The sequence below is a fragment of the Crocodylus siamensis genome, chromosome 5, assembly GCF_052110815.1.
Source record: "Crocodylus siamensis isolate JL-2025a chromosome 5, ASM5211081v1, whole genome shotgun sequence".
Classification (NCBI taxonomy): Eukaryota; Metazoa; Chordata; order Crocodylia; family Crocodylidae; genus Crocodylus; species Crocodylus siamensis.
Genome location: NC_143399.1, coordinates 39,493,375 through 39,506,269, shown reverse-complemented (window position 1 = coordinate 39,506,269; position 12,895 = coordinate 39,493,375). Strand labels below are relative to the sequence as shown.

The 12,895-nt window shown below is 55.8% G+C and overlaps 2 protein-coding genes across 5 annotated transcripts; one reads left to right on the top strand and one right to left on the bottom strand.

Annotated features, from left to right (window-relative positions):
• Positions 1-6,741: 6,741 nt before the first annotated feature.
• On the bottom strand, positions 6,742-10,383 carry EMC10 (ER membrane protein complex subunit 10). Its single transcript, XM_090047168.1, has 7 exons — positions 10,257-10,383; positions 9,499-9,565; positions 9,008-9,120; positions 8,627-8,731; positions 8,173-8,354; positions 7,947-8,040; positions 6,742-6,977 (listed from the first exon to the last, which is right to left on the bottom strand). The coding sequence occupies exons 1-7, from the start codon at positions 10,341-10,343 to the stop codon at positions 6,870-6,872; spliced, it is 756 nt and encodes a 251-aa protein (XP_089903294.1). The 5' UTR covers positions 10,344-10,383; the 3' UTR covers positions 6,742-6,869.
• GARIN5A (golgi associated RAB2 interactor 5A) lies at positions 10,218-12,848 on the top strand. Of its 4 annotated transcripts, none has more exons than XM_090047171.1 (5): positions 10,218-10,355; positions 10,607-10,751; positions 11,221-11,402; positions 11,844-12,011; positions 12,418-12,848. In XM_090047171.1, the coding sequence occupies exons 3-5, from the start codon at positions 11,257-11,259 to the stop codon at positions 12,638-12,640; spliced, it is 537 nt and encodes a 178-aa protein (XP_089903297.1). In that variant the 5' UTR covers positions 10,218-10,355; positions 10,607-10,751; positions 11,221-11,256; the 3' UTR covers positions 12,641-12,848. The 4 variants fall into 4 exon arrangements, with proteins under 4 accessions (XP_089903297.1, XP_089903295.1, XP_089903296.1 ...); XM_090047169.1 differs by having other exon boundaries at positions 11,805-12,011; positions 12,418-12,844; XM_090047170.1 differs by lacking the exon at positions 10,607-10,751 and having other exon boundaries at positions 10,220-10,355; positions 11,805-12,011; positions 12,418-12,845.
• Positions 12,849-12,895: the final 47 nt, after the last annotated feature.

Genomic DNA, 12,895 nt, shown 5'->3' with positions numbered 1-12,895 from the left:
TGGCTGCTTCTCAAGGGAGCAATCCTCAATGCACAAGCTAAGTCTATTCCATCTTGAAGGAAAGGCAGCAAGAGGGCACAGCAGCCCCCTGGCTCTCAGGGGTCTAGCAGACTTCCTGAGGCTAAAAAGAAAGGTCAAAAAAGGGTGGAGAATGGGATTCACCTCCAAGGAGGAATATTCTGCACTGGTCCGTTCCTACAGGGAACAAACCAGGAAAGCCAAAGCTGCAACTGAACTCCAACTAGCTTCAAGCATCAAGGACAATAAAAAATCCTTTTTCAGACATGTGGGGAGCCAGAGGAAAAGCAAGGGCAACATTGGACCCCTGCTGAACAAGATGGGACAGCTGACAATTGACACCCAGGAAAAAGCCAACCTATTAAATGGGTACTTTGCGTCAGTCTTTCATCAGTTCCATGGGATGTCCATGCCCACCACAGGACAAGGCAGTCCGTGTGATGGAGATCCCCTGCCCTCCATTAATGCTGACCTCGAGAAGGAACACCTTGAGAGGCTGGACACCTTCAAGTCAGCTGGCCCTGACAACCTACACTCCAGGGTACTCAAGGAGCCGGCGAACATCATAGCCCAGCCTCTGGCACAGATCTTTGAGACCTCCTGGCACTCTGGTGTAGTGCCCAAAGACTGGAAGAAGGCCAGTGTGGTGCCTATCTTCAAGAAAGGGAGGAAAGTGGATCCAGCTAACTATAGGCCCATCAGCCTGACTTCTATCCTGGGGAAGGTCTTAGAAAAGTTTATTAAAGAGGCCATCCTTAATGGACTGGCAGATGCCAACATCCTGAGGGATAGCCAGCACGGGTTTGTAGCGGGTAGGTCTTGCTTGACCAATCTCATTACCTTCTATGACCAAGTGACCCATCACCTGGACAGGGGAGAAGAGATTGATGTCATATATCTTGACTTCAAAAAAGCCTTTGATCTGGTGTCCCATGATCACCTCTTGGCAAAACTGGCCAATTGTGTGGCCTTGGGTCCACCACGATCTGCTGGCTGGGGAATTGGCTCTGTGGTCAGACCCAGAGGGTGGTATTGATGAAAGTCAATTGTCATGGTGCCCTGTGACCAATGGGGTCCCCCAAGGCTGTGTCCTTGGACCTATATTGTTCAACATCATTAATGATGTGGACATTGGAGTCAGAAGCGGACTGGCCAAGTTCACTGATGACACCAGACTTTGGGGCAAAGCATCCATACCAGAAGACAGGAGGGCGATCCAGGCTGACCTGGACAGGCTCAGCAAATGGGTGGATGAGAACCTGATGGTGTTTAACGCTGAAAAATGCAAGGTCCTCCACCTTGGGAAGAAAAACCTGCAGCACCCTTATAGGCTCAGCAGTGCTACTCTGGCTAGCGCTACAGAAGAAAGAGACTTGGGGGTCATCACTGACCACAAGATGAACATGAGCCTGCAATGCAATGCTGCGGCTAGTAAAGCAACCAAAACGCTGACTTGCATCCATAGATGATTATCAAGCAAATCCTGGGACATCATTTGGGGTGAGGTGGGCACGCTAAAAGAGAAGAACAGATTACAGCAGGACCTGGACAGGTTACAGAGGTGGGCAAATGAAAATAGGATGGGATTCAATACTGAGAAGTGCAGGATGCTGAACTTGGGCAGTAGGAACTAGCAGCATACCTATAGACTGGGGAACTCCCTTCTTGAAAGCACAGTGGCAGAAAGAGATCTTGGAGTCATTATTGACTCCAAGATGAATATGGGCTGACAATGTGAGCACACGGTCAGTAAGGCTAACCGTACCTTGTCGTGCATCCACAGATGCATCACAAGTAAGGCCAAGGAGGTGATCTTCCCCCTCTATGCTACACCGGTCAGGCCACAGCTGGAGTACTGCGTCCAGTTCTGGGCGCCACACTTCAGGAGGGATGTGGACAGCATTGAGAGGGTCCAGAGGAGGGCCACTCGCATGATCCACAGACAGCAGGGCAGACCCTATGAGAAGAGTCTACAGAACCTGAACCTGTCCAGCCTTCGCAAGAGAAGGCTGAGGGGGGGCCTCGTGGCCATCTATAAACTTACTAGGGGGGACCAGCAGTGTTTGGGAGAGACCTTGTTCCCTCCAGCGCCTCCCGAAGTAACAAGGAATAACAGCCATAAGTTCCTAGAGAGTAGGTTCACACTAGACTTTAGAAGGCACTACTTCACAGGACAGCTAGGATCTGAAACGAACTTTCTAGAGAAGTGATGGCTCCTATCCTGGGGGTCTTTAAGAGGAGGCTCGGTGGTTACCTGTCTGGGGTCATTTGAGCCAGTTTTCTCTCCTGCCCAGGGCAGGGGGTTGGACTAGAAGAACTACAAGGTCTCTTCCTTCCCTGCATCTATGAATCTCTGAATAGAGACCTGCCAGGTCTAAAGTGCGGTTTGGCCGTACCAGGCTACCAAAACAGGACCCCAGCCACTGGGCTAAGTATCTGGACCCAACTAAGGAACTAAAATTTGGGCTAGGAATATACAGAGAAATCCTTGGGCCACCCCACGCTGTCTTTTTGGCACTGGGGCACTCTCCTGAACATCTCTGTCCACGGACTTGCCTGGCCCAAAGCATGGTTTGGCTCTGCCACGCTGTCAGCTCAGAGCATGTCCCCGACCCCCAGTGACTGTATTAAGGACAATAGCTTGAACAGGGAACTCTTTTTGGTCTGCGATTAGAAATGGAAATCCTTCTTGGTCACTCCCCCGGACATCCCTGACCAGAGTCTTGCCTGGCCCATAGTGCAGTTTCTTCATTTTCTGCTGCTAACTGCAGCTCCCATATCCATTAACATAATAAAAGGCTTAATCTGGCTCTCTGTGTGTTTGTCTGTATGTTTGTCCGTAATGCTTCTAGCCAGCTGTGCGTTTGCCCCCGAGAGGGCGGGCGGCAATTGGCTGGGTGGCACGTGCCGTGTGGGCCCAAGTTTGCACTGCTGCCGGGGAATTTTGTCAGTGGGGAAAGTGCCCCAGCCATCTGAGCAGCCGGGCTGCCCCCTCGTCCTCCTGCCTGAGGACCAATGGGGTATCCCAGTGGCTGCCCATCCTGGATGCCCCGCAAACAACTGGCAGGGAAAGGGAGATGGGGGGCAGGGAGGGAGAGAAGGAGGGGAAGGGAGGCAGGCAGATGCAGGCCAGACAGATCCAAAGCAGCTGTGGAAGGAAGGAGGGAAGCAGGGTCAGACCTGAAGCGGTGGAGAGGGGGTGGGAGTGGGACCGGACCGAAGTGGTGGGAGGGAGGAGTGGAGTGGAGTGGTACCCAAAGTGGTGGGGGGGATGGGGGTGGCTTGGGGTCAGACCTGAAGCGGTGGGAGGGAGGCATGGTTAGAACAGGGTGGGGAAAGTGGGGGTGTGGGGCCAGTCGCAGGGCTCCATACCTGTGCCCTTCCCCCCACCCCCCGTCATTCTTGACAGGCAATTTGCTAGTACTAAGTAGATTGGCTTGAATAAGGAACTGGGTTTTTGCCTGAGATTATCATTGCAAATCCTTTTTGGGCCACCCCACACCATGCCTCTGTGGCACTGGGGGACTCTCCTGGACACCCCTGACCAGAGTCTTGCCTGAGCCAGAGTGCAGTTTCTTCATGCCATGCCCACAGCACTAAGTATACTGGCTCAAATAAGGAAATTATTTTGGAGCGCAAGTGGTAGAGTCCCTGGATGGCAACTGTGGGTGAGACTCCCTTCCCAAGTGACTTGGCTAGGAGGGAGCTCCCCAGGTTGGTTTGCCTCTGACTGTGATCCATTTTGAGCTACAGTTAAAGGTTAATAGTTAAGGTTTTGCTTAGGGAGTACCACTGTTCCCCTTTTCCCTTGTAATAAACTTATTTTCATTTAACATTTGCTAGTGAGTGAGCAGGTTCCTTTAAATTACAACACCCAGCTTTAAGTTATTTTACCAAGTTTCTGGGTGGTGGTTGGATGTAAATGTGAAATGCTGTTGAAAAATCCCTAGGGGCCTCTATACACATGCTCTTGGGTGGAGAGAGGGATGCTTTAAATAGAACGGCTTTGAGAGTCATTCTAATTAGAGCGCCTACAGTGTCACATATTCAGCATCCCGTGCTTCAAAACAGTGGTGGGGATGCTTTAACATTGTTGGTTTGAAGATCTTTAGTTAAAGTGCTGCTGCTGCCATTTTGACACATAGGCGCAGTGAATACACGTGACGCAGAGGGAGCTGGAGTGTATTAATTAGCACAGTTCAGCAGATTGGCAGCAGACTCGATTAATCGAGTCTGCTCTGACACCTGCTAAATACCACATGTCGGAACAGAGGTCTGTCACTGATGCCCTATATATGCATGCAGCCATTTGTCCTGTCATCCAGTGCCTGGTGGAACAGCAGCATAAAGGTTTTAAAGGTTGGGTGTCAGCTGGCAGGCTTACACTCAAAAAGTTAGCACTGCATTCATCAGGGACACTCAAAAAGTTAGCACTGCATTCAGCATGCCCAGATTTATTCAGGAGGATCCTTGGTAGTGGGGACATGTTCTGGGATGATTCCACGAGGGTTTTGCTCTATGAACTCAGCAGAAGGGCAGATCCTTATTGGTAGCAGTGTAAATAGCATATGCAGATGGCGAGTAAACTGGTGCCTGGCATGGGCAAAGCGTTCTTTGGAACAGACAAAAACATGGTCAAGGGTATCTGGAAGTCCCCCAGTTCCACAGAGGCATGGTGTGGGGTGGCCCAAGAAGAATTTCTATCACTAATCCCAGCCCAAACAAAATTCCTTATTTGAGCCATTATACTTAGTGCAGCAGGCCCGGGGAGCTGCAGTTAGCAGCATGGCATGAAGAAGCTATGCTTTGGGTTGGGCAAGACTCTGGACAGGGATGTCTGAGGGAGTCCACCGGTGTCACAGAGTCATAGTGTGGGGTGGCCAAGAAGGATTTCCATTTCTAATCCCAGACCAAAAAGAGTTCCCCATTCGAGCCATTGTCCTTAGTACAGATGCTGGGGGTGGGGGATGTGCTCTGAGTTGACAGTATGGCAGAACCAAACCGCGCTTTGGGCCTGACAAGTCTCAGGTCACAGATGTCCAGCAGTCCCCTGGTGGCACAGAGAAGTGTTCTGGGATGGCCCAAAAAGGATTTCTGGGTATAATCCCAGCCCATAATCCAGTTCCTTATTCGGGTCCCATAATCCAGTTCCTTATTCGGGTCCAGATACTTAGCACAGTGGCTGGGGTACAGTCTGTTGGCAGCCTGGCATGGCCAAACCGCACTTTGGGCCAGGCAAGTCTCTGGTCAGAGATGTTTAGCAGAGTCCCTTGGTGGCACAGAGGTGTGGTCTGGGGTGGCCCAGGAAGGATTTTTGGGTACAATCCCAGCCCAAATTCCAGTTCCTTATTCAGGTCCATATACTTAGCACAGTGGCTGGGGTGCTGTGATTTGGCAGCCTGGTACGGCCAAATTGCACTTTGGGCCAGGCAGGTCTCTATTAAGAGATGTCCAGAAGCATTCTCTGGTGGCACCGATGTGTGGTCTGGGGTGGTCTAAGAAGGATTTCTGGGTACACTCCCAGCCCATAATCCAGTTTTACTCAGTTCCATATACTTAGCACAGTGCCTGGGGTGCTGTCTATTGGCAGCTTGGCATGTACAAACTGCGCTTTGCGCCAGGCAAGTCTCTGGTCACAGATGTCCAAGACAGTCCCCCAGAGGTATTCTGATGGGTGGCCCAAGCAGAATTTCTAGCCAGTTCTGTATTCAAGCCATTATACTCAGTGTAGTGGGCATGGGGGCTGTTAGTTAGCAGCCTGGCACGGCCAAACCGTGCTTTGGGCCAGGCAGGACTGTGGTCACGGTTCTTTGGGACAGTCCCCCAGTGGCATCACCATGAAATCTGGGGTGGCCCAAGAAGTATTTTGCCCCATTATCCCATCCTACTCTAACCTTTGTTTAGGGCTCTGTACTTGATGTGAGATATTATTTACATATTAATTAGTACATATGCATAACTAATGAAATTCTGTCTCTTTAGGATGTGTAATTCATTAATAACAAGTATTAACTGGGTCTAGATTAGCTTTGAAAAAGGAACCGGGAACCAGGAATAAGAAACTGAGAATAAAGAACGAATTTCAGCCTCATCCCAACCTTCCCCACTGAACCCAGGCATCCTGGCACCCAGCCCTCACCCTCTAACCCACCAGGCCCCACTCCCTTACAGAGCTGGGAGAGAACCCAGAAGTCTGGGCTCCCAGCCCCTTCTATCCCACCACACCTCAGTTCCAGCCCACAACCACCAGAAAACCCAAGACTCCCAGCCCAGTCCTCTAACCCATGCAGCCTCAGTCTCTTCTCTGACCTGGGAGAGACTGCAGGAGTCTGGGCTCCCGCTGCCCCCAGGAGAAGGGGGGAATGTAGAGCAAAGGGTTCTAGATCCAGTCCCAGGGTTCCAGTCCTTTGTGCAGCCGCTTGACCAGTAGCACTGGCCAGCGCCAAGGTCAGAGGGTGGGAGAGCTGGGGCAGCCGCCCCTCTGCCACACCAGCGTGCGGCTCGGCATGGGAAAGCCCCCGTGGGGGCACGGCACTTCCACCAGCCCCACAGCCCACAGGTGAGCAGCACCATGGGGGTAAATAAGGCCCCTGCCATAGCCAAGGATGGGTGGGGGGAGGGATAAGGACCAGGAAGTCAGTCTTGTCCAGGGGTCACCGTGACCCCACTGTCCTAGCTCTTGTCCACACCCAGCCCCCACTCGCCACAGGACACAAGCCGATGTGCTGGGCAGCATTTATTCAGTACAAGGACAGACAGACGGATGGACGGACACACGCACACACACACGTAACTTGGCAGGGGGCTCTTCTTGCCCCCCTGCCTTCTCCCCAGTGTAGGACAGGAGATGATCACCTGCCACCGGCCCCAGCACTGCCTCCGTTGCCTCCGCCCTGTCCCCCGGCATCCGGTGCTCCAGACATCATGAGGAAGAGCACGATGGGGATGATATACATCCACTGTGAGAGATAAGGGAAGAGTTAGGACCAGGCCTTTGAAACTTGTCCTGCCACTGGGGGCACAGATCCAAGATCCCTCCCTCTCACCTGCAATCAACACTGAAGGCAGAGACCTGAGCCCCCCCCACCAGATCCTCCCCTCTAGGGCCTGAATCCTACCCCACCCTGGTACTGGACAGCCCTGTTCTCATCTGCAGCAAGGGTACCCTGAGGGGCACCTGTCCCCAACTAGGCAATCAGCAAGCCCCACCACCAGTGATCATCACCATACGAGCCAGCTCCAGTGGGTGGGGGAAAGGGGAAGCCCCACCACCAGGGTTGGGGGTGAGCAGCAATCCTTCCCACACTCAGCAATGGGACAGCCCTGAACAGAGATCTTCCTCCCCGCCCATCACCAGCAAGGCAGTGATGTGGAGTGGGCTGGCCTGGCAGGAGGGATGTGCAACAGCCATGCCACCTCCTGCTCCCTGCTGGATGTGGCCAGAAGGGGATGGGGGAGCAGGGTGGTACAGGGGGAAGAAGCCAGCAGGGTGGGGATGGGGGTTTACTTGGCTGCTCAAGGCCGGCGTCCAGGCTCCTGCAGGGCTTTGACCGAGTTGGTGGCCAGGAGAAGCACAGCCCCGCCCAATATTAAATGCCACTGCAGGGGGGCGGGGGGAGAGCACATGTCAACCAGGCACAAAGTGGGGGGGATAATCTGTAGGAAGGGGCTGTATGGGAGGGGTGCAGCACTGGTTGGAGCTTTTGGGTGAGAGGATCCCTGTGTGGTTGTGTGTGGTAGGGAGGTGGGGTAGTTGGTGGAAGCCTGGTCCAGTAGACGCGGGGTTCCCTAAAGGTGGGATCCCAGTGCTTGTGCTGGGGGATTCCTAAAAGGGCTAAGTATTTGTGAAAGTGGGGTCCTAGTGCTATGCTGGGTCCCAAGGCTGTGCTGGGGGGTCTCCGATGCCAGACTCAGGATCCCACACTCACATATTTGGCGAAGAAAGATTTCTGCTCCTGCGGGTTCTTGGCTCTCTGCGCCTGCTCCTGCTCCATGCGCTCAATAAATGCTGCCGTCTCAGGGCTGGGGGAGGAGGGAGGGAGGGAAGCCTGTCAGAGAGGGTACATCCCCTACCCACCTCAGTCATCTCCCTGCTGCACACCCCAGCCCTCAGCTCCCTTCCTTCCCGGGTTCCGGCCCTGTCCCTGCACTTACACAGCGGCTGGCACCGGCTGCTGTAGCACCACAGTGGTGTTGAAGACCTCCAGGTCCACATCCTCCACCTCGGCACCATGGCAGGAGCCAGGCATGGTGACAGTGGAGATGCCAATCACATTTCCAGCCACATCTGTGTGCACCGTGAGCCGGTCCGAGAGGTGGGACTCCACTAATGAGCACTAGGGGTGAGAGGGGATGGGGTCAGCAGGGCTGAGACTTATTCCCCTTCTCCCTACCCCCAACCTCCAGCCACAGGTAGGTCACCAGCCTCTCAATCCACAAGGGAGCCGGGATTGGATGATTTAGCAACCAAGAGGAACCAGTCAAGGGCAGGGGAAAGGCAGGAAGGATCCCCAGGGAAAGGGAACCAGCCAGACACTCCAGCCCATCCACTGAAGTCACCAAGAGTCCAAATGGGGCTAGCTGGGGATGACATCCTAGGGGCACTCACCGCTCGGACAAAGGAGGTGACATACTCAGTAGCCGGCTCGTCGGCAGCTCCCAAGGGCCGTCGAGGGATCCTGACCCGGTACAGCCCATTCAGCACTGCCACTTCCTTGAGGGCAGGAGACACCACCAGGATGAGCCATATGTTTCACCCCGCAGCTACACACCAACCCTCCATTCTTTGGGGTGAGATGCCAGCATCCCCCAAACCCCTTTCCCTGCCCTAGCCCCCCCCATGGGCTACATAGCCTCGCCCTCCCTGCTTCCACACAACCCTTCAGCTTTCCTTCCTGGCCCCAAAGAGCAGGGTAAAAGCTTCCCCACAAGGAGAAGGCCCTCCATGTATGCCCCCCACTAGCCATGCTGAGAACTCCCCAGCCCTCACCCTGAGCAAGTTGCGCTCCCCCTCACTCAGCTGCTTCTGGGACAGTGAGAGACTGGGATCAGGTGCCAGGGTCCAGAGCAAGGTACCCCGCTTCCGGAAGTGGATGCTGTCATCTGAGGAATGTTATGAGAACACAACTAGGAATCACCCTCCCACCGGCCCCTTCCCCTTCCCTGAGAGAGGACGCAGACTCCCCCTCATCTCCCCGCTGCACCCCAGCCCCTCAGCTCCCTTTACGAGGGAGCCTCCCCCCCATGTCACCCATCCATCCTCTCCCAGAACCCACTCAGGGAATTAATGCCACAATCCATGCCCCCAGTGACTACCCTTTCTTCTCTCTGAACCCTGTCCCCACCATGCCCTGCAGTATCCTCACGGGACAAGAGCCCCTCCTTGCCACTGTAAACCCTCTTCCCCTCTCCACCACCCCTGCCCGCCATAACACCCAGGGAGGGGATCTCAGCCTGGCACCCATCCCCTCCCTGACTTACCCAGCTCGAAGGAGTGCTCCAGCTGCAGGGTGATACCACAGGCCTCAGAGTCCCGCCCCTCGCCCAGCTGCAGGGCACAGGGGACACTGATCAGCACGGCCCCTCAGAGTCCTGGATGGCACCCAGGCCCCGCCCCTCATGTAACCCCACAAGACCTGGCTGGTGAACAGGATCATTAATATTAATACACATTCATTAATATTAACAGCCCTGTGATTGGCCTGCCAGTGGCCCACCTGCCTCTGCTGTGCCAGTCAAGGCAGAATTCATAAATCCTTATGAATCTTAATTAGATCTAGATTAAGCATTTGTGAATATTAATCACATGAGGTTGGGGCTCAGTTACATACATCCCTAATGATCCACTTATGAATATTCATCTGCTCATGAATATTGATAAATCAAATTCCCTCCCTTAACTACATAGGTTATCATCATGCAACACATAAAGTGCTATTCCACCCAATATTAATGAGCTCATGAATATTCATAACGCGTTGCACTTCCCACTATTTTAACTGGTTATTAATATTCATGAGCAAGAACTAATAAGTCAGTCGAATATTCATGATCCGGGCCACCGCGGCACCGCCTCCTACTACGAATATTCATGAGGTCCCAGGCCGAGCGTGCTGCCCCCTGCCTCCAGAGGCCCCGCCCTTTTATGAATACTAACAAGCCACCTCCCCTCGGCCTCGGCCACTCCGGTGAATATTAACGAGGCGCATACGTGCTCCGGCGCGTCCACCCGCACTCACCCGGAGGCCCCGGCAGGACACGGCGCTGCGAGACCCGGGCGGCCGCAGTGCCACCAGCAGCGCCAGCGCCAGCACCAGCGCCGCCATGGCTAGTGTCACGTGAGAGGAAGGACGCGCCGCGCGGGGCACCCTGGGATGGTAGCGAGCCGCGGAGTCACGTGGGCGGAGGGGGCCGTGCTATCTTGGGCCCGTCGCCATCTTGGACCTCGACAACCCTCCCCGCCCCCCCCTCCGGCGCCAACTTGGACCTGTCTCCAAGGCCGGGGACGACACCGGCTGCGCAATGGACAGGGACAGGATGCATCCCACTCACCTTGCTCTGCCCTACCTGATATGTGCCCCCTCCACAGGCTCTAGCCCACCCTGGCAGGGAAGCCCCAGGCTGCACTATGCCCCCGCCCTGACCCCAGCCCTGGGGGGCTGCAGCGGTGCCTGGCGGGCGGGGAGTATGGGCCCTTGCACCACTGTCCCCTCTTCGAAAGCAACTTCCTCCAGGTGAGCCCCCCCTAGCCCCGGCAGCCCTGCCCCCCAACTGCCAGCCCTGTCCTGGCCCACTGATCCCCACTTTGCCCTCTGTCCCCCACCCCACTGCAGGTCAGCACCCACGCAATCTGCCCTCAGCCCTGCCCAGCACCCCACCCCCACCCAACTCCCAGCATCCCTCCCCCCACCCCTCCACTGCTCCTCAGCCCTGCCAGGGCTCTGCCCCACTTGTCCCCCTTCCCACCCTGCCCCAGTATCTCCATGCCCCAGCCCCCCCCCGCCTCTTATAGCCCTGTCCTCAGTGCTCCTGCCCCACAGCCTTCTCATCTCCACCCCCACATGCCCAGCCCAGCCCTGCCCTGCCACTACTCTCCATCCTTTAGCCCAGGCCTGGCCAGCCCACTATACTTTCAGCCCTTCCTGCCCCTCTCCCCATCCCACAGTGACCCTGCAGCTCCCCCCCACCCCCATCTCCCTGCAGGTGACTAAGCGGGGGGACCTGGCCAACAGGGTGACCATGGGCATCGCTGCCACCAGCTGTAAGCTGGAGCTGCCTGACCTCCTGCTGTTGGCACGGCCTGTGGTGGGCCCCGGGTTGGCACCTTGCCGCTGCCGCTGTGCCCTGGGGTTGCCACCAGAAGGGGAGGAGCTTGAGCTGTTTGGGTGAGTCCTGTCTATACCCTCCTTCCCAACCTCACAGCCCCCTCCCCAGGGGAGCCCCTAACCATGCTTTCTTAACTGCCCCCAAGTGCTCCCCCCACATCTCTATAACCCCCTCTTGCTGCCCTGTGGCACTTCTTAATGCATCCTCTTGCCTCCCCTGTGCCCCTAATATTCCCCCCCCAGTAGCTCCTAATCCATGTCCTTGCCTTCCCCAGAAGTAGTCCTCAGTGCCCCTCACCCACACCCTTTGCAGTCCTGGCACCCTACTGTAGCTCCCCTGAGGTGCCAGCCAGCTGCAGATACCTCTCCCCCCACCCCCCCATGTCTCTTAACAGGCTGCCCCCAGCTTGATACCCTGCTAGTGCCCCCCCCCAACTAATGCCCTCCCCTGCCTGCCCCCAGGATGCTGCCCCTGCAGTTCGTCCACCTCTCCATCCACAGCGAGGACCGGTACCAGCTCAAGGTGCACTTGGCCTCCGGCCGGACCTTCTACCTGCAGCTGCTGGCTCCGCTGGCCCAGCTGGAGCAGATCTTCAGCCAGTGGGTGCGGCTACTCTACCGCCTGCGCTACCAGTGTCCTGGGGCAATGCTGAGGGCTAAGGGGACCCGGTGAGTCTGGGGTAAGGGTAAGAGATGGACAGGACGAGGGACAGGGGAGACTGGCTACTGTGGGGGGCCATCCTGACTTGGATGCTGCCCCAGGTCTTCCCCACTCCTCCCTGCTGCCTGCTCTCAGAGTGGGGTTAGAACCTGGGCATCCTGGCTCCTAGCCCCACTAGACCCCCCACCCTCTCCTCCCAGAGCTTAGATATAAGCCAGGCACCTTGGCCCCCAACTTCTCCCTCTGCTGTAACTCATCAGACCCCATTCCCCCCAGAGCTGGGAGAGTACCCAGCCATCCTGGCTCCCAGCCCCATCTGCAGTAACTTCTCAGCCCCCACTCTCCTACCAGAGTTTAGATAGAACCCAGGTATCCTTACTGCCTGTGATCTGTCTTTCCTCCCTTCTCCCACAGTGACATTCCAGTACCTCAGGGAAAAGGAAGAGGGGGATGTAAAGCAGAACCAGCCCCCTCCAAATTGAAGCCCTCCGAGAAGCCAGTTGCACAGGCTTCCAAGCTGAGCAGAGCCTCCATGGCGAGCAGAGCCTCCATGGCGAGCAGAGCCTCCACTGTTTCCTTACCATCAGAACCTGACTCCAGTGACCAGAGCTTTCCGTCTGAGAAGGAGGAGTCCTAGAGAAGCTGCACCATCCCCCCCCAGACCAGCGGGGAGCCCCCTCAATAAAGTCCCATGATGGCACTGTAGTAAAGCCACGTTAATGCTGCACCCCATCAATGCACAAAGCCCCCCGGTACAACTCACCGGAGCCTACTGCCCTCCCAGAGCCAGGAGAGAACCCAGGAGTCCTGGCTCCCAGCCCCCTGCTCTAACACACTAGACTCCACACTCACCACCACCCCAGACTCACTGGTTCCTTTCCAAGCACCCCCC